This window comes from Sinocyclocheilus anshuiensis, unplaced genomic scaffold (genome assembly GCF_001515605.1).
Source record: "Sinocyclocheilus anshuiensis isolate Anshui unplaced genomic scaffold, SAMN03320099.WGS_v1.1 scaffold2016, whole genome shotgun sequence".
NCBI classification, from domain to species: Eukaryota; Metazoa; Chordata; class Actinopteri; order Cypriniformes; family Cyprinidae; genus Sinocyclocheilus; species Sinocyclocheilus anshuiensis.
Window position 1 is genome coordinate 120,144 of NW_015558650.1, and position 23,697 is coordinate 143,840.

At 38.8% G+C, this 23,697-nt stretch overlaps 1 protein-coding gene across 1 annotated transcript in view; it reads right to left on the reverse strand.

The window, feature by feature from the left end:
* The window catches only part of LOC107681004 (transmembrane protein 236), a 73,449-nt gene extending 58,905 nt beyond the window's left edge, over positions 1–14,544 (reverse strand). The window contains exons 1-2 of the mRNA XM_016477115.1: positions 14,191–14,544; positions 13,590–13,662 (exon numbers count right to left, since the gene is read on the reverse strand). Coding sequence (XP_016332601.1) covers positions 13,590–13,662; positions 14,191–14,465 — 348 coding nt within the window. The 5' untranslated portion in view covers positions 14,466–14,544. The remainder of the gene's footprint in view (positions 1–13,589; positions 13,663–14,190) is intronic.
* Positions 14,545–23,697: the final 9,153 nt, after the last annotated feature.

Sequence of the window (23,697 nt, forward strand, 5' to 3'; positions counted from 1 at the left end):
TCAAAAAGAGATGGGTTAAGGGTGGGTTTCTTAAGTAGTTGGGTTATACGAGCCTGTCTAAATGATGAGGGAAAACACCAGTGTGAAGGGATGTGTTAATGATGTGAGTGAGTGCAGGTACAACTGCAGGAGAAATGGCTTGAAGAAGATGAGATGGAATAGGATCAAGCGGACAAGTAATGAGATTGAATAGGATCAAGCAGTAGTAGGATGAGATTGAATAGGATCAAGAAGTAGTAGGATGATTAGAAAGGATGAGTTTGGAGACTTCTGCCTCAGAGAGTGAAGAGAAAGATGTAAACGAGTGTATGTTTGCTGTTAAGATGTGCCTGACAGATTATGGTGTGGAAAATTGTGCACTGATGGTTTTTATTTTATTAATTAAGAACGTGGCAAAGTCGTCAGCTGTTAGAGTTGATTGAGGGGAAGGAGGAGGAGGACAAAGGATGGAGGAAAATGTTTTAAAGAGCATGCGAGAGTTAGACAAATTGTTAATTTTGTAATAAAAGTATGTCCTTTTAGCAGTGGAGACATTAGCAGAGAAGGAAGAGAGGAGTGACTGATATACATTAAGGTCAGTAAGATTTTTTGATGTGCGCCACACACTTTCAGCAGCCCTGAGCTTAGAACGATGCTCGCGGAGAACATCAGACAGCCAAGGGGCAGAAGGAGTGGTATGGCCTGGCCTGGAAGACAAGGGGCAGACAGTGTCTAAACAAAATGTAAGAGTGGAGCAGAAGGTATCAGTAGCACTGTTAGCATCAAGAGATGATAACCGTTTAGGGGGAAGAAGCGAAGATGAAACCATAGCAGATATCCAGGAGGGTGAGAATGAGCGTAGGTTACGTCGAAAGATGACATGTGGATGGGTATGTGTTGAGTCAGGATCCATGTTGAGGTTAAGAGTGAGGAGGAAGTGATCCGAGGTGTGCAGTGGAGTAACCAGTACATCAAGTTTCCTCAATAGGTGGTCCGCGGGCCACATCCGGCCCGTGAGAGAAAAAAGTTTGGCCCACGCTAATTTCAAATAATGTGGCATGAAAATTCAAACGCACCATCAGAAAGCTACATTAACTTACGTCGTTTCTACACCGGACGCGAGCGGCACGGCGCGATGCAATAAAATACAATAGAACTCGTTATAATCAGTGATGCTGTCTTGGATGCGGCGCAACATGACAAATCCCCGTCAGTAAACTGCTGACTCGTTCTATTTATAACGTACTGACGCTACGTTGAAATGATTTGCAATGCTTTGTCGCGTCCATGTAGATACGATGTGACAGCAAAAACATGGCGAGTGTGTAGAAAATAAAAAAGTGGACACGGAAAATAGATGATTCAAATGTGAATGGACTGAACAGTTTTGAGTGAGTGAGTGACTTATCTTTGTTACGGAATACACGTGTTGGTTCGCAGTGAGTTCACAGTTTTAACTTACAAGTTTGCTTTAATTTATTTTCAAGATCTGAGGTGAAATATCTATTGTTGCTTTCACTATGGCTATAAAGATAACGCAAAATAATATTCAAACTCACATTAGACACTATTAACATGGAATAAAGCACATAATCATTACCTGAGATTATCACTGTCATATTTTGTATGTTGTTCCTGCCGCGATGTCGCAGAAAATAAAAAAACGTTGCTAAAATGGAATCCCATGTCGCTTATTGTCACGTGTCGCTGTCGCGGGTGGTTAGGACAAAAACTACATGGAAAAGATACTTTTTATCGTGTCCTGTCTGGTTGGGACACACAGCGTTACAGTTTGATCCCCCCAAAAAATATCAGCATAAAAATATTAATACTGACAAATCTAATCTGCAATTAGGGAAAGTGGAGAGAAGAGATCCAGTCTGGTAGCAGGAACAGTACAGAGAAGGAAAATGAATACATTTCCAATCATTAGAGATAAGCAGACCAGTAACTCCATCTCTTCCAGATAGACTGGGAGTGTGGGAAAATGAGAAATTATTGGAGAGTGCTGCAGGAGTAGCAGTGTCCTCTGGTTTGATCCACGTCTCTGTCAGGGCCATGAGGTTTAGTCTTGAATGACTAGTAATAGATGTAATTAAATCTGCTTTGTTTACCGCTGAATGACAATTCCAGAGACCAATAGAAAAAGAAAGTAGTGTATTAGCAAACACAGGCAAAGTGCGCAGGTTGTTAGGATTGCGCTGCTTATAGTGTGTGATGCATGGTTTGCGAGTGGTAGTAATAGTAGGGATATGGAAACGCATAGTAAGAGTTGGTCATAAAAAACAGAAGTGAAAAAGTGTAAAAAAGAGGTTGAGTCAAAAGCAATACTTATGTCCCTTGTCTGTGTCCCTGCATTGTGGAGTCGCACGGTAGAGTCAATGGTCTTTACACTCTTCAGTCTTCACACGAGGGCTGCTGTGACCGATGCCGCAGTGTACTAACCTTTTTTATACCCGTTTAACAAAACGGAAATTGAATTCAGCTGAACACACTTTACTGTTCATCACAACAAAGGGCTAAGCAAGCGCACGACACTAACAAGGTATGCGATACAGTATGAGACCAAATGCAACTTCAGCACGTCTCAACACAGTAAACAAAACAAGTGTTTCCTAGCAACGACAACTGCGCTAAACACTAATGAGACAAGAAATAAATACACTTACGATCTGCTTTTAACTTCCGCTGATTGACTGCTTCTCTCAGAGTATTTATTCACACTGTCTTTTGCTAGCGCTTGAACACACTTTACTGTTTATCACAACAAAGGGCTAAGCAAGCGCACAACACTGACAGGGTATGCGATACATTACGAGACCAAACGCAACTACAGTCTTAACACAGTAAACAAAACAAGTGTTTCCTAGCAACGACAACTGCGCTAAACACTAATGAGACAAGAAATAAATACACTTACGATCTGCTTATATCTAATTATATCAGTGGTTCAATTGTGATTTTAAATAAATTGTGAACTTTGTACTTCAGTTTATTTATTTAAACTACTGTGTGGGGGTTAAACTTATTGTTCTGCTTGTATGTTAGTGGGAGTGGCGTAGTCATACACTTAAATATTCCATAATAGCCCTTTGTTATAAATGTTTCACCAGTCATTAGCTACATATTTGGGTCTTTAACGACCCAGACCTAACACGGATGGCTCTCTAACTTCTGCAATAACGTGAAACTATCCAGATATTTTAATAACAATTACAAAAGAATAAAATAAACTTGGAAGGGTTCAGTTTGAGCAGATGATTTTACCATTGCTGTCATCTTCAGAGCTCACTTCCCCAGTACATTCAGCATCTGGCTCATATTCACAATCTCAAATAAATTCTCAAAACTATAATTTTCAACATCTTCAAAAACAAAACCATTTTGATCGCTAATCACCACATCCACCATCAATTGACAGTGACACTTATATATATCATTGCGTACAGTAATGGCTCTGCATTGAAGCCATTCAAGTCCGTTCAATTATTGCAGATGATATGACTGAAAAATCATGTAATCATTGTGTATCAAACAGTGCCACTTTGAGGAATAAAAGGGAATTGCACGAGTCATCAGACATTTAATTATTGTTGTGCAGAAAAAAATATATTTACACTATTACATACCTCAGGTCGCAAGCGACCTTATACACTTTTTACAAAAAAATTATGAGAATTCTTTTATCATTTCAGACATTCTTTATCTTTTTTGTTATATCGTTTATAATGAATAGATTGAGGAATATTAAGAAGGTTGATGTCTGACTTTAGCCCCCTGGGGTCGAAGCCCGCACCGGTGCGGTCTGTCTCGTATTTTCTTGATGACCTCAAAAAGAACTAAAAATACTCTGTCAATTGTGAACGTTCAGATAAGAATAAGGTATCGTTTTAAACTGCAAAGGGTCTACTTTTATTTGTGTATAGTCATAATAACAACAAAACAATGTGCTTTTGTAAAATAAAGAAAATAAACAGGGTGCGCTCTCAGTCCTCACTGTCTCCGCGAACTGCTTTTTAGAAATGCGTCACTACAATGAACTGAAACTCAGTGAATACTTTACATACAGACATGAGAAATGCATCTATAGAAAGATTGACATGTCTACTCTTACAGTTTTTCTCAATTGCTTTGGCTCAGTTCTCGAATTAAACTTTTTTTTCCCGAAACAATAAGTTCAGATCTCTGAACAATTAGCTTCTTGTTCACATCAGATTGGAATTTCTTATCGATTTTAGCAAATTGCAAATACTTTGGCACATGTGTGCAAACAGTAAGTACAATTGTCTGCAGTTTGCACAACAACTAATTGCATATGGCTTGTTGATCAAAACTGATGAGCCGATTCTCACTTAAACTGTCAAACTCTTCACAACTTCTAAAAATTAATCTTCGAAAAATGGGCCAAAGCAATTGAGAAAAACTGTAAATGAAGTAACTCTTACCGAAAACAAATATTCTGTAATAAAGTAATCGGTATGAAACCAACGACAGGTCCAGTTTTCCCAGTCTGTTCTCATTATCTCTGATTAGATCATGCCCACGCGCTGCTGGTGCTATTGATATTACAAATCTCCACGTGAGACGCGCAACATGTAAATGCCCACATCACCATAAACAAAGCAGCAACATGTTCAGCTCGGATACTTTTCGTTTTTGGAAGAAGACGCTGAGAGGAATAAGCCTTGTATTTACCTCAGAAGACGGGCTGAGAGGAAAAAGCCTTGAATTTACCTCAGAAGACGCGCTGAGAGGAAAAAGCTTTGTTTACCTCACAAACAGAGCGTGAGCGCGGCTGGAGCCAGCAGAGGAGATTTTTCATGCCGAGTAAGTAATGTTTCTTAATTCGCATTAGATAATGTGTTGTTGTGACATAAACTTGAACACATTTGGTAGTTGGACTTTTCCCAAACTATAATTCCAGACTAAAATGTGTGAAATCGAGTGCAACATTTTGAAATATGAAAGGCTTTCATTACAACTAAATGTATGGCGTGAGGATGGTTTTATGTTCAATACTATAAACAATATATAAAAGTAATTGTTTACACGATATAAAAGTAATGTCTATGAGTGTTTAGACCAATCATTACTGTGAAATACTCTGTCTGCAAATATGTTCAAACGTGCTCACCAATAATAATTTAGCTTCTCAGATATAGAATGTCATTGTTGTACTGTATGTGCATCTGATATAAAATCACATGGGGAATATTAGTGATTGCTAATGTAATAATATAGTTTCTATCAACATGCTATCAACATGCTCTCTTATTTATTTAGTCATTTATTATAGTGCGGGGGGGGTGTTATGAAATTATAGAAATTAATACTTTTATTTAGCAAGGATGCTTTAAATTGATCAAAAGTGAAGATAAAGTCATTCATAATGTTACAAAAAATTATATTTCAGATAAATTTATTCATCAAAGAAACCTGAAAAAAGTATACTCAGCTGTTTTCAACAACACTAATAATAATAATAGTAGTAATAATAATAATAAATGTTTTTGAGCAGCAAATCAGAATATTGGAATGATTTCTGACAGAACATGTGACACTGATGACTGGAGTAATGATGCTGAAATGTTTGAAACTGCTTCAATTTTCGTTTAGGACTGTGGCTGCATCACCGGCATCTTGCACAAGAAAGGTACACAAGTGTCGTTCAGTTTTGAGTTAGCTGGGAAATTATACGAAGTGCACAGTATAGTAATTGTACTTTTATTATGCCTAGACTATATGGTAATATTTGTGGTTGATAGTGTTAAAATGTAGTTTCTTTATTATTGGCATTCTGTTTTCTCATGAAGTATGCATACTATACTAAGGTACTGTGGGGAAAAAATGCTAACGATTGTTTATAAAATTATATTAGGACTGAATACACCACTCTTGTCTTCACCTTCATCTCACACAGGAAGGGAACGCTCGTTCAGTTTTCAATTCCATTCAGAATCATAGAGTAAGTGTGCATTCACTATTTTACAGATGTTACTTTCATTTGATTTATTTACTATATGGTAAAATATGTTTGCTATGTGGTAATTGTGTTCTTTGTTGCGATAAATTATTACTACTATCAGTGAACATCACAATAATGTTAATAATGTAGTTTGTGTAAACAGCATGCTTACTTTTTATTTCAGATGTGAGAATAACAGTGTAAAAGAACCTGTTGCAAAGAGAGCCAAAGCAACATGTTCCACAGACTCAGAGATTCCTGCCTGCACAGGAACCTGGACCACAGCTAAGACCATGTGATGCACACACTCCCACGAGTCTCTTTAAAATGTTCTTCAAGTTTCCTGCCCTGTTTTGGATATTTTGGATATTGCACCCATGACGTCTTGACTCTCGTGTTGTTGTTGTTTCTTTGTTTTGTTTTTTTCCTAATAAACTGTTTAACTGCACTCGCAAGTGAATCTCAAGTTATTTTATGTGATGGTTATATATTCTAAATAAACTACAAACAAAAAAAATTTCCTCACATTCTTTCTTGTAGCAATTCCCACTCAGTCACACACCTGACTGAAAGGCTCATTATGCAGCTAGGATGCAACGATACCATTTTTTCAGAACCGATCCGATACCAAAAATTCTGCGTATCGGCCAATTCCGATCCGATCCGATACCAGCGCAGTTTTTATTTTTATTTTTTAAATCAATGTAGAATTGTAGAATTTCTATACTTCTGTGGGTTGACCTGATCATCACTATTGTGTGTGTTAAACACAATCTGCTAAATATAGACAACTTTATTTGAATGAAATTAACAAATGAAAAAATATATAATCTGTGACAAAACATACTATTATAAATTAGGTTAGTGGATAATTCAGCAGCAAAAAAGTTATTATAGAAAAATCATGGGTGCACAATAATTTTATAAAAACATTTAAACTAAACATTTAATGAAACAATATTATTTAGTGGGGAACAAATAAAAGTTAATAAGTGCAGGACTAAATCTGGTAAAATGTTACACAGTGCTCTTTGTATTGTTGTAAAATACAATCACAGGGCTTAAAGTTCTCCGGCACCGTGCTGGATCTCCGGTGTGCAGCGTTTGGCTGCGGAAAAAAATTATCCTACATTAAAAAAATAAAATAAATTCTTGTTAATTAATATCACTTTCGAGTCCATGAGTTCGCCTACCAATAGTATGAGAGGAGCACAGCTCTCACTCTCAACCAAACTAACATTACTAGCCAATCAAAATGTTTTGCTCTTATAAACACGAGACGCGCATAATAGTATCCATCTGCAGAGTCGCAGCCCAGATGAATGGAGAAGCGTGACAAAAAGCTGCGAAGCGCAATGGTCAAAGATGTCCCTCTAACGCATATTTACATCGAATAACTAATTAAAAAGCTTTGTAAACAGCTCAGAGTAATCATGCCATCTCCATAAAACGATACGATTGCCAGAACAAATTTACCAGGATTTTTGAAAAGGTCCTGTTCACACATTATCTATTAATGGTAACTTACTGGTAATTTACCAGTACTGTACGTGTGAAAGGGGCTAAACTCTTCCGCCGTGAATTTCAATTGCTTAACGTTCATCTGGAAAAACAGTGTGCATTATCTCACTAGATTTGTAACGTAAATCATTTATAAACCTTTGCCAACACAGGAGAATACATCAAACTATGTCTAAATATGCCATGTATTGTACATAACGATTTCAAAATAAAAGTTTCTGCATGTGGCCAAATATTAAATTTAAATGGATTTAAACATTGTTTAATCACGCTGTAAAGTGAAACATCACCAGGCCGTTGGCGCTCTCTGCAGGTATTTGTTTTAATACATAATGTACTTAAGTTGATTATGTTCAATACAATCATATAATTTCTTGGTTTTTATATTTTATTTGAGCCCATTATTATTGCCTCATCGTTAGTTTATATATAAATAGTCATACTAAAGCCTGGTTTTCACTTAGGTCTGTTTGTTGCAAAAAAAATATCAGATTACTCAGTTGAAAAAATAATCAGTAGATTACTTGATTACCAAAATTATCATTAGTTACAGCCCTAGATTAGTTAAAATATTTCTAAGTACAATTGCATTGTTTTACTTTTTTAATTAAAAGACAAATATGTGTCATTGAAAATTTCTTAAAAATAGTATTAAAATATTGTCTTGTTCTAGTGAACCAAGTATCTGTATTTTGTGTGTATGATACAGCTTTCATGCTTCAGGTCAACCATATATTCATGAAGAAACATGAGAAAAATAAAGAAAGCAATAACTTTGCCATAGTATCCTTTCAAATGTTAAAGTTGCCACAGTCATTGCATGCTTTGCATGTGCTACCCCGCCCCGCCCCCGGAAAAAAGTTCAGGCTCAGGATATTTTTTTGATTTAACCCCTGCATTCATGAAAAACAAGTAGCATAAATGTGTGTGTGTGTGTGTGTGTGTGTGTGTGTATATATATATATATATATTTATATGAAGTTCATTTGCAAAAACTGATAAACGCCACTTTCAAAAAAATTAGCTGATTGCCGGGTTCTGAACCCTAAACACGTTTTGTCAAAAAAGCCGGTTTTGTCCACTTTCAAGGCATCGTGAGTTCACTTTTACTGCAGAAGCTGACAAGGGCCCTTGTTGTTTTTGAACAGAAGCCGATAAGTCAATTTTAGCAAATCAGCGCGCTGTATTCAGGTCAGGTGACAAGGCTACTTTCACTTTGAAAAGACGTGCTAGCTGAGAAGAGTTTCGTCAAAGTGAGGGAAAAGCTCTGTGTATTGCGTGTAATCACATGCATACAGTTTATGATCACAACAACAACGTTTGTCAGGCATCTACATTGTCATCTGAGGTTACAAAGATTAAACAAGTGCTTTTTTTTTTTTACTCTAAAACATGAAATGTAGAGTTATCTGCTTTTGCCAAAAAACAACTGTTGGAGTTATCTGCTTTTGCTATAAAACAAACTTTTAATATGTAAAAAATACTTTCAATGAACTTTAATTTGGTAAATTACCAAATTATATATATATTTATATATATATATAATATAAAATAAAATTAAAAGACATTTCTTTTAAATGCATAACACAGTAATGAAGGCAGCAACATATGATAGATAGAACAGAACAAAAAAGACTATTGACAATATTTCATTGCGCAAAAGTATAATATGAAAGGGTATGGCTCCAATACAGAGCAGCATAAAGTGCTTGTGCGCATCCTGTGCGCAGAATGATGCGCTTGAAGCAATACGGAGTCACAGCGTGCAGCGCTCCGCATAAAAAAGGGAAGAGATATTGATGCGTATTGTATTATATATGTGCGATATTTTATTGAGCCTTTTCTTTTAACAGTTTTACATCTCAGTTATTGTGCGCTCTTGAAGAGAGTTTCATCGTTTTGACTGTAGTAGCCGAACGCGTCATGCAGTTTGAATGCTGAATGGAGGATGACAGACAGATGCAGCAGGGAGAAGTGTTTACATCCACTTGACTTAAATATTCATCTATACTTCACATTAAACTATGGAACGGCTTCAGAACACTTGAAATATAGTGCACGAAAACATTATGGTGATTTATAATGTTTTTGTGCCTTTCATGGGGCTTAACAATAACACAGAATAGTATACGCACTATATCGGACTTGGATCGGTCTTATCTGACCGATACGCGATCCGACAGAAAATGGCAGTATCGGAGCCGATACCGATACTGAGTATCGGATCGATGCAAACCTATATGCAGCTCATTATGTGGGCCTTTGTCTTCTCAGGCGTGAATCACAGCATTATGCATGACCATTCACGCCCCCTCGCATATACCTTTTCTACACAAAAGGTGTCTTAGATAATTTAAATCAATATATTTTTTTCTGTGAGTGAGTAAGATGTTTTTCACATCATTTTGAAGCAAAAACTCTAGACTTCAAGATCCAGTTCTCAAAAGTCTTGTGAGCAAATGTTCTGTATGCGTTTTATGGCCTTATTTCAGTGACTTTAAAATTTTAGTTTTTCACTAAGCATGCATAAACGTTGTTTTCTCAAAAACACAATCACATACATACATGCTGCTCACACATTATTGTAGCCCAGTTTGTGCTGATTACAGTGTCATTAAACTTTAGTCATTAAAATGTTTATAAGCAACTGAAAAAAGCACAACTATCAGGGCATGTCAAAACTTCTCCAGGGCCCGAAAACACCCTCAGACCCCAGAGGGTTAAGAAATGAATGAGGGGGAGGGTAATAAACATTGAAAATATTTCACTAACTATATATAATTAAAGATATTTTAAAGTTAAAATATTTCACATTTAGGCTACTATTTCCTGCTGTCACTGCAGTCCAGCTACTTGATAAAGATAGCCTAGTTGATCCTGATCGGTCCTCTTGTGTGCATTCAAAGTACTGATTGGCTCACAGATAGAACCTTATAGAACCAAGTTAGAGTTCGACTTTGTAGATAGAAACTTTTAATAAAAATGTACACAACTTAAATATGGTTTATGTATTTTATTATGATTATGTGTTTGTATGTCTGTTATGTGTTGTTTCAAGCTCTATTGTAAAATCCCCCTGTGGGATGAAGTGGTAAACAAACTACCCCCAATGGGCAACAGATGGTCCTGATGTATGCTTCTAATGCCTTCTTTGCAAGTCTCAGACTTCAGTCTATACATAGATAAGTTGTGGAGCTGTATAAAAATTCCAGCTATGAGCTTTCTGAAAAACTTGCTTCATCATTTCAACATATTGCTGATGCTTTGTTAATTTTTGTCAGTTACAGTACCGAAAAATTTGGGGGTCCCCAGAACAGGTTTGAGAAGCACTGATCTAGAGTATCATCTTAACATGCAAATGTTATTAAAAACTGCTCAATCAATCAATCAATCAATCAATAAATACAATAAGGAAACACTTAATCACAGTTTAACACCAAGTCAATTAAACTTCAGGGATATAAATCTGTCCAGTTAGGAAGCGTAAGAGTTTACCTGCTTTGCTGCAAATGAAAGTGACAACAGGTGCACCTGATAGGCAACAGCAAGACAAACCCCAAAAAGGGAATGGTTTTCCAGGTGGTGACCACAGAGAATTCCTTCTTGACTGATTTGTCTCTAGTTTTGTTAGGGTGCTTCTCACTACTTGTAGCATGAGGCAGTATCTGCAACCCAATCAGGTTTCACAGGTAGTCCAGCTCCTCCAGGATGGCACATTTATATGTGTCGTTGCAAGGAGGTTTGGTATGTCTCGGAGCACAATCTCAAGAGCATGGAGGAGATACAGAGCGACAGGCGGTTACACAAGAAGAACTTGGATGGGGCCATAGGACTAATATCTGCTTGTTTTGTTAATTTGGACTGCTCACTTGGATTCTGATCTTGGACTGTTTCCTTGTTTTATGAATGTTTGCTGCCTGCCTTGACCATTGCCTGTTTTTTGGATTACTCTTTTGCCTTGCCCTGGATACTGTTGTTTGCTGGTGTTCGCCCCTTCCTGTTTTAACCACGGTCTGTTTTAAATAAAGCTTGCAATTGGATCTCTTTTGTCAGGCCCAGTCCTTTACATTTTTACTCTGGTTTTCGGTGTGATTTTGAATCCAACCCTCAGTGGCTTGATGTTTTTGGCTTCCGTTTATCATTTTCACATCACATGTATATAAGTAAATATTTTCAACTTGAATATTTAATTCATAGAGACCTAATGTGTGATTAAAGCGATTCCTCATTTTTATTCTTTTTTTTCGAGCAGTGTATATAAGAATATTAAAGGGTTAGTTCACCCAAAAATGAAAATTAGCCCATAAATTACTCACCCTCAAGGCATCCTAGGTGTATATGACTTTCTTCTTTCAGACGAATCCAGCCTGTTATATTAAAAATTGTCTTTGATCTTTCAAGCTGTTTAATGGCAGTCAGCAGGTGTTGCAGTGCTTCAGTCCAAAAGAAGTGAAATAAAAAGCGCCCATCCATAAAAAAGGTGTCTCACACAGCTCCGGTGGGTGAACAAAGGCCTCCTGTAGCGAATTGATGCATTTTTGTAAGAAATATCCATATTCAAAACGTAATCATCACTTTAGTCTAGCTTGCGCCAACAGTTGTACACTGAAGCAGCGGCGGATGCAGACCTCTACAACGCAACTGAAATGTTCCCAAGTCCAGAAACGTAGCAAGGAGATGGGTAAAATAATCCATCCATCAGTGGTTCAACCGCAATTATACAAAGCTACAAGAATACTTTTTGTGCCTTTTTGTGCATAAACAGATCTGCGTCACGCTGGATCTGTTTATGCAGTTGACACAGAACAGCATACTCTGTTTACGTCCAGCTGATAGTCTCCAAAATAGCGCTACAGGGTGATGCGGAGGAGACGAATTGTTGAATAAAGTCTTTATTTTTTTTTCGCACAAAAAGTATTCTCGTAGCTTCGTATAATTGCGGTTGAACCACTGATGTCACATGGATTATTTTACCCATCTCCTTGCTACGTTTCTGGACTTGGGAACATTTCAGTTGTGTTCCTGTCTATGCAGGGTCAGACAGCTCTCAGATTCCATCAAAAATATCTTAATTTGTATTCCGAAGATGAACGAAGGGCTTACGGGTTTGAAATGACACGAGGGCGAGAAATTAATGACAGAATTTTCATTTTTGGGTGAACTAACCTTTTAAGCATGGCCTGGCTAACAGGCCATTGCGAAGTATCGCCAGTTCACTTGCCTTACTGAGTGTTCTACTATCATTGTCTTGTTTCTCTTGTGTACAGTATGTCCATTGCCTTCTCTGCTCCGTTGTTGCCTTTTGGATTATCCCTTTGCTCTGTTGTTTGAATTGGACTGCCTTATTGTGCATCACCTCTGCCTGCCGATTTGGATTTGTTTGCTGTGGATTTTAATAAACGACTGCATATGCATTCTAACTCAGCTTCCACCTCATTACAGTGATGTAATAAATGCATGTATTATACTATAATGATATTCCTTATTTCAAATGTAATTATTATTTGTTGTCTTACATTTTGAGTATTTCTTATATTCATGAAGTACAAGTTGTAAAATACTATAAACATGGAAGTTTAGCTGAAGTCTAGCTGAATTTATGATTGTATTTACTGAACCATGCTATGCCTATGTTATGCACCACACACACACACACACACACACACACACACACATTAGATCATTAAACATCGTCAGGAAGTGAAAGAAAGGCTGAAGACCCAAAATTGTGTAAACCAAAACAAGAGGAGAAACTGATTGTTACTGTAGTACATCGTAGCAATCAAAGGCAGCTTAGATCTTCCTTACTACATGTCACTAGTATAATCCCATGTGTTCTTAGACTAAATCAAAATTTGCATTTTTTTTTTTTCAGTCAATAACACTTTTCTATTTTAATATAATTTAAAATATAATGTATTCCTGTAGTGGCAAAGCTGAATTTTCAATGTAAGTCTTTACTATCACTTTTTATCAATTTCACATATCAACATATAAACATATTAGCATATTTAAAATATGAATAAGAGTATGAAACCAAACTTCTGAACAGCAGTGTATATTGTTACAAAACATTTCAATCTCCTTCAGTCGGTTTTCTGTGAATAGTCAAATATGTATTTACCTCAGAGCTGGCTATAAGGAAGGCAAAACAGGGCAGTGTTGAGAGAAGTACAAAGGCCAAAGCAACAGGTCTCCTGAAAGGTGAAAAACAGTTCTGTCATTCTATCATAATGAAATTTGATCAAAGAACAATTAACCTCAGAACATTTATGAGTAAAATAAAAATTAGTTTTGCCTGCTTCTGTTCACAAAGGCCAAAACAGCTGATAATTACTCAAATTAAGTAATATATTCTGAAACACTTTTAGTAACTGAATACCATGGTAAATCGATATGATATTATCCAAGCTCTGAGAAGTACTGTGTTGATACAAATATGATGATCATTTAGTACCATGGTACTGTAATGGTTTTATCGTAGTACTTAATATCATAATAACAAATTACTCTCATATTTAGGTGGGTCTTCAAGATTCTTCAAATAATACCACAATATTATGTAACCAAGTCTCTAAAATGTGATTTCACTATGGTAACATATCCAAAAGAGACAAAGGTAAGCTCCTTTTTTTTTTTTTTTCCAGTTTTTCCACGGCTCTCTGTGAAGCTATTTGTATATTTAATGAAATCCAGAAGAAAAATCACTCCTTTTTTTCTCTCACCATTTCTTCCGAGCAACCAGTGCCTTCTTCTTCATGAACACCATATACTTCATAGGTAGCCAAATCAGCATTGTCACTGATGTTACATAGGCCACAGATGAAGCCACAATTAGCCAATATGCTGTTGTAGAATTTCCACCAGTTGGTTGCAATTGACTTTTTACTCGAGCCACAATAAGGGCAAAACGTTGCATTATGATAAAGAGTGGAACACAAAAACTGGCAAACTGCAGCACCTCACAAACAGCAAACTTTATCCTGCTCCCTGAGCCCATGCTGTGGAAGGGATGCAGGGGAAAGAAAAGAAAGAAAGAAAAGAAATGGGGAAAAAGGGAGTTGTTGTTGACCTCCAGTCCCTAAAATGGAGGGGCAGGGGTGTATTGTGCCAAAACACTGGTATGTTCCATCCACAACAACGGAGCAGAGAACAGCCGGTGAGGCTACTGCTTACTCTGCATTCACCATTGTGTAGCCAGGACCTGAACACATTGCATGCAGAAATCAGGCAACAAGCCAACTACCAGAACACATTTATGCACAAACTACACTGAAACCATACAGAAGCTATACATTAAGCAGACATTTTAAGTGGCAAACATTACTTTATAATCAATACAATACTTATTTTGCATGACCCACATGATGTATTATGAGGGGACACTGATTGGTGTTATGGGTGGTTGTTAGGGCGCTGCAACACAGTTGCTAAAGGGAAGGGTTTCTGAAGGGTTTTAGTGCATAACTAGGTAGTTTACTGGGCTGTTTTACCTAGGTTCTTGTCTTAGTGGTTTCTAGGATATTCTGGGTGGCTGCTAGGTGGCCACCAACTAACCCAAATCTCTATGATATTCAGGTCACTAGGTACAGTGGGTATAGAAAAGAATCACCCCCTTTAAAATAATCACATTTTGTTGCTTTGTAGCCTGAAATGAAGACGGACACCGTTTTTGTTTTATCCAGCTGTATTTACTCAGTACAACTTATAACATCCAAGAGAAAGATATAACACCAAGATATCAGAAAAAAAAAATTTGGAAGTTGGAAAAAGGATCATCCCCCCGCCTAAAAATGATTTGTAAACTCAATCAGGTGTAACTAATCACCTTCTCAAACAGTGGCGGACTGGGACAAAATTTCAGGCCGGGAAATCTCACACTCATTCAGGCCATCCCATAGACCCACAAACAATTCTGAAACAAGGATAACCATCCTTGGGATTTCCAAGGATAGCCATGGCCATCACATATAAAAAAACAAAAAAAAAAAACAAAAGTTGAAATCCTTATGCTGGGGACATGCAAATAATTAAATGTTCTCTCCTGAACTGCACCTTCACTTCCATTTTCCTTTTCAGTCTCTTCATTTCTCCTGATATTTTCTAAATTGCCTAAATATCAAAAATATTACAATAACAAAGACAATATTCAAATTACAGACATATTACAATATCAAGGAAAACATCTTGGAGCGCTACTTGCTGAAAGGACCTCCGTTTAATAGTCCCAGAAGGTGCTCTTTGGTTGGGTTCAAACTTGTATCTATAGAAAATAAGAATCCAAGGCACTTCTTCCGGTTCCAGAATATTAAAAAGCCTTTAATAAAACATGGCTTACTCTAGAAACATAAAAAAAAAAAAAATGAATAAAACACTGCACACTGATGCATTTCGGCTGTTGTTCTGAAATATTCGGTGTCTGAGATATTTGGTGTCACTGGGCGGAGTAAACATGAATATTCATGAGTTTCATGTTTTGTGTTAAAGCGACTCTGAAAATATTAGTGCGTTTTCACCGGATCACAAAAACTTTTCAACAAGGTAATTACGTTTCAGCTTCGAACAAAGTTAAGCAAGGTTAGAATATAATTGTTAGTTTGTGCACAAAATGTTGTAAATTGTTTCCTGTGTTATGTTTATTCAATTATTACAGCCACTGATGTGCCAGAGGTAGTGTCACAAACAGGCAAGAGACAAGGAGTTCAGGTAAACAGAGGGGTTTGTCAATGCGGTGATGGTTAGGATCGAAGGCAGGTGAGATAGAGAGATATGAGAGAGTTCTGGGTATCTTAGCTTCTTGGTAATCTGGGTATGATAGTAGTAGGAATCCTGGAGATGAACCGGGGCTGAGGAGAATCGGAATAGCGGAGACTGAATGGACTTCTGGAGGTAAGGAAACAACAGTTAGTAAAGCTTGTAAGGACGACGAGGGGCGCCCGCGACTTCGGGGTGCGGGACGGTTTGGATGGTTGCGGTGGAATTCTTCCAGCAGGGATGGATCCAGTATGGTGTCGCGGGCCACCCAGGACCTCTCCTCTGGTCCGTATCCTTCCCAGTCAATAAGATATTGTAACCGGCCACCCTGTTGCCGCAAATTCAGGATTTCTGTCACCTGGTACACCGAGGGCTGATCCAGAACCTCAGGAGGAGGGGGTGCTTCTGGCTCGGTGGATCTGGAGGAGGAGGAAGAACAAGGTTTGAGGAGTGAGACATGGAACGAGGGGTGAATTTTGTACCTGGGAGGAAGTTGCAGAAGGTAGGTGACTTGGTTGATGGGGACTCAGCTTTTTACAGGGCAGGCGGAGGCGCAGATCCCGGGTGGACAGCCAAACCAGCTCTCCAGGCTGGTAGGTGGGAGTAGCGGTACGCCGGGCATCTGCGAATAACTTATGCCTCCGCACTGCTTGTTGGAGCTGGACGTGAGCTGAGTCCCACACTCTCTCGCTCTCTCAAAACCAGTAGTCCACATCTGGAACCTCCGAGGGCTCTTCTGTCCAGGGGAAGAGTGGGGGTTGGTGGCCGAGCATGCACTGGAAAGGCGTCAGGCTGGTGGTATTCTGAAGGAGGGAGTTTTGTGCATACTCGGCCCAAGGAAGGTAGCGGCTCCAGCTGAGCACGGGCAGTGGGACGAGCTTGCCTGCGGGGAGATGACGTGGGGTTTTAGACATGGCACAGATTGAACAGCTTAGGATGTACCTGTTGACATCCTGGGTCATACTGGGCCACCAGTACCGAGCCTGGAGGAGCGAGAGGGTCCGTTGCCTGCCTGGGTGTCCAGAGCCCGGTACTTCATGCACTGAGCCCAGAAGGGTCTGACGCTGGGAGGTGGGAAACATACGTCTTCCCTTCTGGGCAGCCCGGCGGAGCAGGTTCGGTGCGAGTGGCGTCACGGAAGTCCTAGTTGATGTTCCACTGTATGGGGCTGACGATCAGGGCTGGAGGGAGAATGGGTTCTGGTTCCGTTGGACTGTCAGGAGAGTGAATACGGGATAGCGCATCAGCCTTGCAATTGTGATTTCTAGGTCTGTAAGTGATTGTGAATTGGAACCTTGTGAAGAACAAAGCCCATCGGGCTTGACGAGGGTTGAGTCTTTTGGCTTCACGGATCCGGATGCTGAAGGATGGGGGCCATGCTGAAGGCCTCCTTGAGCTGGTTGAAGGTTTCGCGGGCAAGGCTGTTCCAGGACAGGGACTTGGGTTTGCCTCGTAGCATGGAAGTAAGGGGGGCCGTGAGCATGCTGAAACTCTTCACGAACCGTCGATAGAAGTTCGCGAACCCCAAGAACCTTTGTAACTCCTTCACCGACTGTGGAAGCGGCCATTTCCTGATGGCCTTCACCTTCCCCTGGTCCATCTGGATACCCTCCTTGCTGATGACATTGATATTTCTGGTTCTATTTGTAGGGTACTCACCGCCGGGCGTGGGAGTTTGACTGGGCAGAAGCTGATGAAATGTCCTGGAGCACCACAGTACAGGCAGAGTCCGGCCGCCAAGCAGCGAGCGCGCTCGGCGCGAGTGAGTCGGGTGTAATCCATTTGCATGGGCTCTGGTACAGAGGGACCGCTGGTGGACGCGAAGGGTTGGTAGGCGGCTTCGTGGGGCTGGCAGGCTGACAACCGTTGCGAGATGCGAGTGGCTCGTTGTAGGAAGCCCTCTAGTCCGATGTTGTCATCGTAGATGGCCATTTGAGCACGAAAGGGAGTGTCCAGACCTTGACGGTAGGCACTGAGGAGGGCCGCCTCATTCCAGCCACTAGTCGCCGCTAGTGTGCGAAATTGTAGTGTGTACTCCCTGGTGGTGGAGGAGCCTTGACGCAGGCGCAGAAGTTGGTCGGACACAGAAAGCTCTCCTGTCGTGGAGCCAAACACTTCCTTGAAATGATTTTTGAAAGCATCATAGAAATTAATTATGGTACCATCAGTGTTCCATATTGCTTGGGCCCATTCCAGCGCGTTGCCGTTTAGGAGGGAAATTAAGAAGGCTACCTTCGAACGTTCCGTTGTGAACTTCTGCGGCTGCATTTCTATAAACAGATCCACTTGTAGAAGGAAGCCGCCACACACAGCCGCGTCACCAGCATATGAAGCAGGCAGGTCCATGGGACTTACAGAGGCAGATGATGGGGTGGTGACTGGCGTGAGGGAGGTCCTGAGTGCGCTGACTAGTTCCTCGAGGACCTCTGCTGTGGATGGAAGACAGGGATCCATGGAGGTGTTGGTTGTGTCCGGTCTTCGGTCACAAACAGGCAAGAGACAAGAGGAGTTCAGGTAAACAGAGGGGTTTATTGTCAATGCGGTGATGGTTAGAATCGAAGGCAGGTGAGATAGAGAGATATGAGAGAATTCTGGGTATCTTAGCTTCTTGGTAATCTGGGTATGATAGTAGTAGGAATCCAATGATTTCCTGACAGGTAGCCAGCCGTTAGAATACACTACAAGTAAATGGGCCAACAGCTGTTAAATATTTTCTTATATTCCTCTGTTTTGCTATTAAAAGTATGTTGTTTGAGAAGTATGTCGTTTGAAGTGTGTAACCTATATGGTGGCACAAAAAAACGTGCTCACTGTATTGTAAGACTGTAAGGTGAGAAATAAGGAACAATATAAAGATTCTTAGGAAGTAACAACTTTTTAACATTTTTTTTCTCCTTAAAAAACGTGTCACATTGGAAGTGTATGACCGCCTACAACCAGATTGCAGTTCATGTGGAGAAGCTGTTTGTTTGTAATTAATGTATCTGTTACAAATCAGTAGAGTTTGCTACTTGCACTTTTGCCTGTTATTTTTTTCCTAGTTTGCAGAAGCACTTCTAATGGGGGAGACTTGAATTTTCTCATGTTATATATGAGGCCACTATTGCACACATACAAGAAAGAAGACATGGGTAAACGTTCTCAGAATTACCTCTGTTTTTTTGGAGGGGGGGTTTATCCGATGCAGGGGATGGTGGATTGTGTGTATGATGACCAACAGAATGTGTACTTTATCACTGTAATAGTCAAACAAATCAAATGCAAAATATAAATAACACGTATACTATATCATACAAATATTGTATTATTTGACCAGTTTTAAAGTTTTACTGCATTTTGTTCCTGAAATCCACACTTTTGGAATCAAGATAATCAAAGGTAATCAAACCAAGCATGACCTAATAAAACATGTTTCATGGATAAAGGGTTTTGGCAAAAAGAACATGTTGGTGGATATTCTACTAATATTAAAAGCATGTGGGTCATCCTTGAATGGCCTATTCTGCAATGGGTATAAACAATCTGGTCCCATTGATTTGGAAGTATGTTTCTTCTCCCAACATTTAGTCTGATTTCATTGAGTTTGTTCGTGGTGTATAAATCTCTATTTGCCATTTGTTGTTCATATAGCAATTTATAACAGATTTTAGATCCATAAGAGATATTACTTACCACAGAAATCCTATGACATGTGCTTGCTTGTGTTGATCAGTAGGCCTATCCCTAAATACCTATACAAAGTAGACACTTGTACAGCTTTCACTTGTTTTTTTTTTTTTAAACATGATTATGTATTTTATATTTATACAGGTGTGTTGTAAATGTCATTTATGTAATGCATTCTCCACACCTGTCAATAAAACTAACACCGAATCAGTTGCTGTCTTTATTCAGCAAAAGGAATCTTCTTTTATCTTTGAAATTAAAATATACAAATTACTGTATGGTTTGATTTAGCCATTTGTTATTAAAATATAAAACATTTTAATTGTTATAAGTTTGTAGAATATAAGTAAAACATTGTTAAAGTACTGCAAGTTTGCTAATTTCACAACTTGACCAACACACATTTGAGTCAAAATGATTTTCATCTGAATCACAGTGCACCACAATGCAGTATATGATTAAAGACAAAAATCATGTGGTTAAAGACATTTTCACAATCTTGCCCCCTTTTTTTTTGTTGTCTTTAACTAGCTTTTTGTCCACTAAATGTATCATTTTGGGCAAAAAAAAAAAAAAAAAAAAAAAAAAAAAAAAAAAAAAAAAATATATATATATATATATAAAGAACGTTTATATTCCAGTTCATGTGTGCAAAAAAACATTGTTTTCGCTTTATTAAAACTTTTTGAATGATTGAGCAAACGATTAGGAATGGCACAGAATAATAATAACAAACTTTATTATGGCACAACAGATACATTTTGGCAAAGTTATTAAACGACACATTGTAAGGTAAAATAAGAATATTATAAAAATGCTTAATAGTTGTGGGCTCATTTACTTGGAGCATAGCCTACCTCAGGTAAATCATTACGACAATCACTAACCATGACACAATCTATAAATTATTTTGCATATTAACAATTATACTCTAAGCATAATGTCATTCTATGCTGAAACATACCTTTTTGAAAATATTTTGTGATCCAGTGACAACGCACTAATATTTACAGAGTCGCTTTAACGCGAAACAGGACACTCATAAATATTCATGTATGCTCCGCCCAGTGACACCAACTAGCTCAAACACCGGCTGCGTCCGAAACCGCCTACTTCTCTACTATATAGTAGGCGAAAAGCAGTAGCCGAGCGAATTAATATGTCCAAATCCTTAGTATTCATAAAAGAGTAGGCGAGAATTACCTGGGTGACGTACTAATTCTCGCGCGATTCGGACACGCGTCTACTTAAAGTGCGTCCGAAACCGCCTACTTCTCTACTATATAGTAGGAGAAAAGCAGTAGGCGAGCGAATAAGTATGTCCGAAACCTCAGTATTCATAAAAGAGTAGTCGAGAAGTTCCCGGATGTCCTACTGCTTCTGCCCAGCTTCTTGAGTGCTCGTCGATGGATACTTCGGCCACACGAGAGGATACATCATAAAGAAGAAGAAGAAGAAGAAGAAGAGGAGATCAAACGCGCTCTGCCAGAAGAATGGTGGGTTGAGGCTGGCTCTGGAGTCGGAGGCGGTTTGGCAACAGCTGATCTGTGACTGGAGAGTGCATGGTAGGAAGTGGCGTAGATTCCGGAAGTGATCCGGAAATGGAGGATGAAGTGTTTGACGCGGATGAAGGCGGGAATGGAAATAATGAATGGAGTATAGTAGAAAATCGAAAAAGAAAGAAAAGCTGGAGTAACGCATCTGCAACTGACAGTGAAAATGGAACACATCTGACAAGAAGAAGGAAGGAAGAGTATAAGGTAGTGATGAAACTTGAAACCGGATCTTTCAGTATCATTAATCCGCTGAAATTATCTAAAACAATTAAGGAAGTGATAGGACTGATTGAAAGTGTTAAGAAGTTGAGGGATGGTAGATTGATAATATATTGTAAGGATAGTAGGCAACAAAAGAAGGCTCTAGGAGTTAAATCGATCATGGGACAAAGTGTGATTTGTTCAGTACAAGAAGAAAAGAAATGGGTGAAAGGAGTAATAACAGGGATCCCCACAGATGTAACAGTTGAAAAGATTAAGAGAGGTCTTACGGGAGCCGCAGTGATTGAGGTGAAAAGACTAAAATGCAATAGGAATAATGAAAGGGGAGACAGTCTCTCTGTGATGATTCATTTTGATGAGGATAAGCTGCCTAGTAAAGTCTTTTTGGGATTTATGAGCTTCTCGGTCAGGCCCTATGTACCCCCTCCTCTAAGATGTTACAAATGCCAAAAGTTTGGGCATGTAGCGGCTGTATGCAGAGGCAAACAGAGGTGCGCAAGATGCGGCGGAGACCATGAGTATGGCAAATGTGGGCAAGGAGTTAATCCCAAATGTTGTAATTGTGGAGAGGATCACAGTGCGGGATATGGAGGATGCAAGGTGAGGAAACATGCGGCTCAAGTTCAGAATGTTAGAATACAGGAAGGATTGTCATACTCTGAGGCTCTAAAACAGGTAGGAAAGAATTTGGAATCAGGAGACAAAAGTAAAGAAATCCTTCAACAAAAGACTGATATGGCAAAGGAAAAAACTCAAGAGAAAGTTGGGATTAAGAACAATGTTGCATTTGTTACTTTTATGGCGGAAGTAGTGAACTGTTCAGCGCAAACTGAAAGCCGGACAGAAAGAATCAGAATTATAATCAAAGCAGCGGAAAAGTATCTAGAGATCGAGGGTATCTCGGTGGATATGATTAATGAGAACTTAAAGATGCAGACAACATACACCCAACCAGGATGTGGTGGTACATAATGGTGCTTTTAATATTTCAGTGGAATGCGAGAAGCTTAATAGCTAATGGGCAAGAATTTAAAAAATTAATTTCTGATTTGGAAAATAAACCTGATATAATATGTGTTCAAGAATCATGTAGGCGGTTTCGGACGCAGCCAGCGAATATTTCAGAACACCATTCAGCCTTTCACAGAAGCTGTGTCCCAATTCATAGGCTACTTCCTTCGAAGGACCCATTTGAAGGCCGATTACGTCACGGCAGCGCGACGAAGGCTGTCCCAATTCAAACACTGCGTCCTACGAAGGCTGTCCCAATTCAAACACTGCGTCCTACGAAGGCTGCATTTGAAGGCCGATTGCGTCATGACGGCGCGACGAAAGCTGACGCAATTCGAACAAGGATACATCTGATGGATCCTTCGCAGCCTACCCTATCCCAGAATTCATAGCGCGCCGGTGAAGACTGGGTTTTTATTCAAACAAAGTGGGTGACGGTTCTGTGGCGGCCGACAAATACACTTAGTTCTATAAATGTAAGTATTGTGTTTGAATGTACTGAAATAGCTTGTATTTTTTTTCACTTGTATTTTTATTTTATTATTATTATTATTGTTGTTATTATTTTAGCGCTGTCATGCAAGATATGTCCGCAAACTTTCTAAGCAAACTTGATGATCCAGAAATATGATTTCTGGAGTATTTTGTATGCATGTCCTGCTGTGTCATATTTTGCAGTCCTGTCTTAATAATTTTCATAAGTCTTTCCTTTTGTCTTGTTTTAGGACAGTTAGGACTGTTCTGGGGCTGCTGGGAAACTTAAAAAAGAAATGAAAGTTGTTCTGTACATTATTTTTGTAATTTTTGTAATTTGTTGTAAATGAAGTAATTTCTGTGCATTGTTTGTTTTATTTTTGTATTATAAGTTGAAACTTGTAAATAAAAGACAAGAAATAATTATAAACATTGTTTATTTTTGCAAAGCAACTTATAATTTCTAAATGACAGAAATTTGCTTCAATTCAACATCAGAAAAAACAACAAAAATTAAATGAACAATACATAAGATTGAGAGAAAAAAAA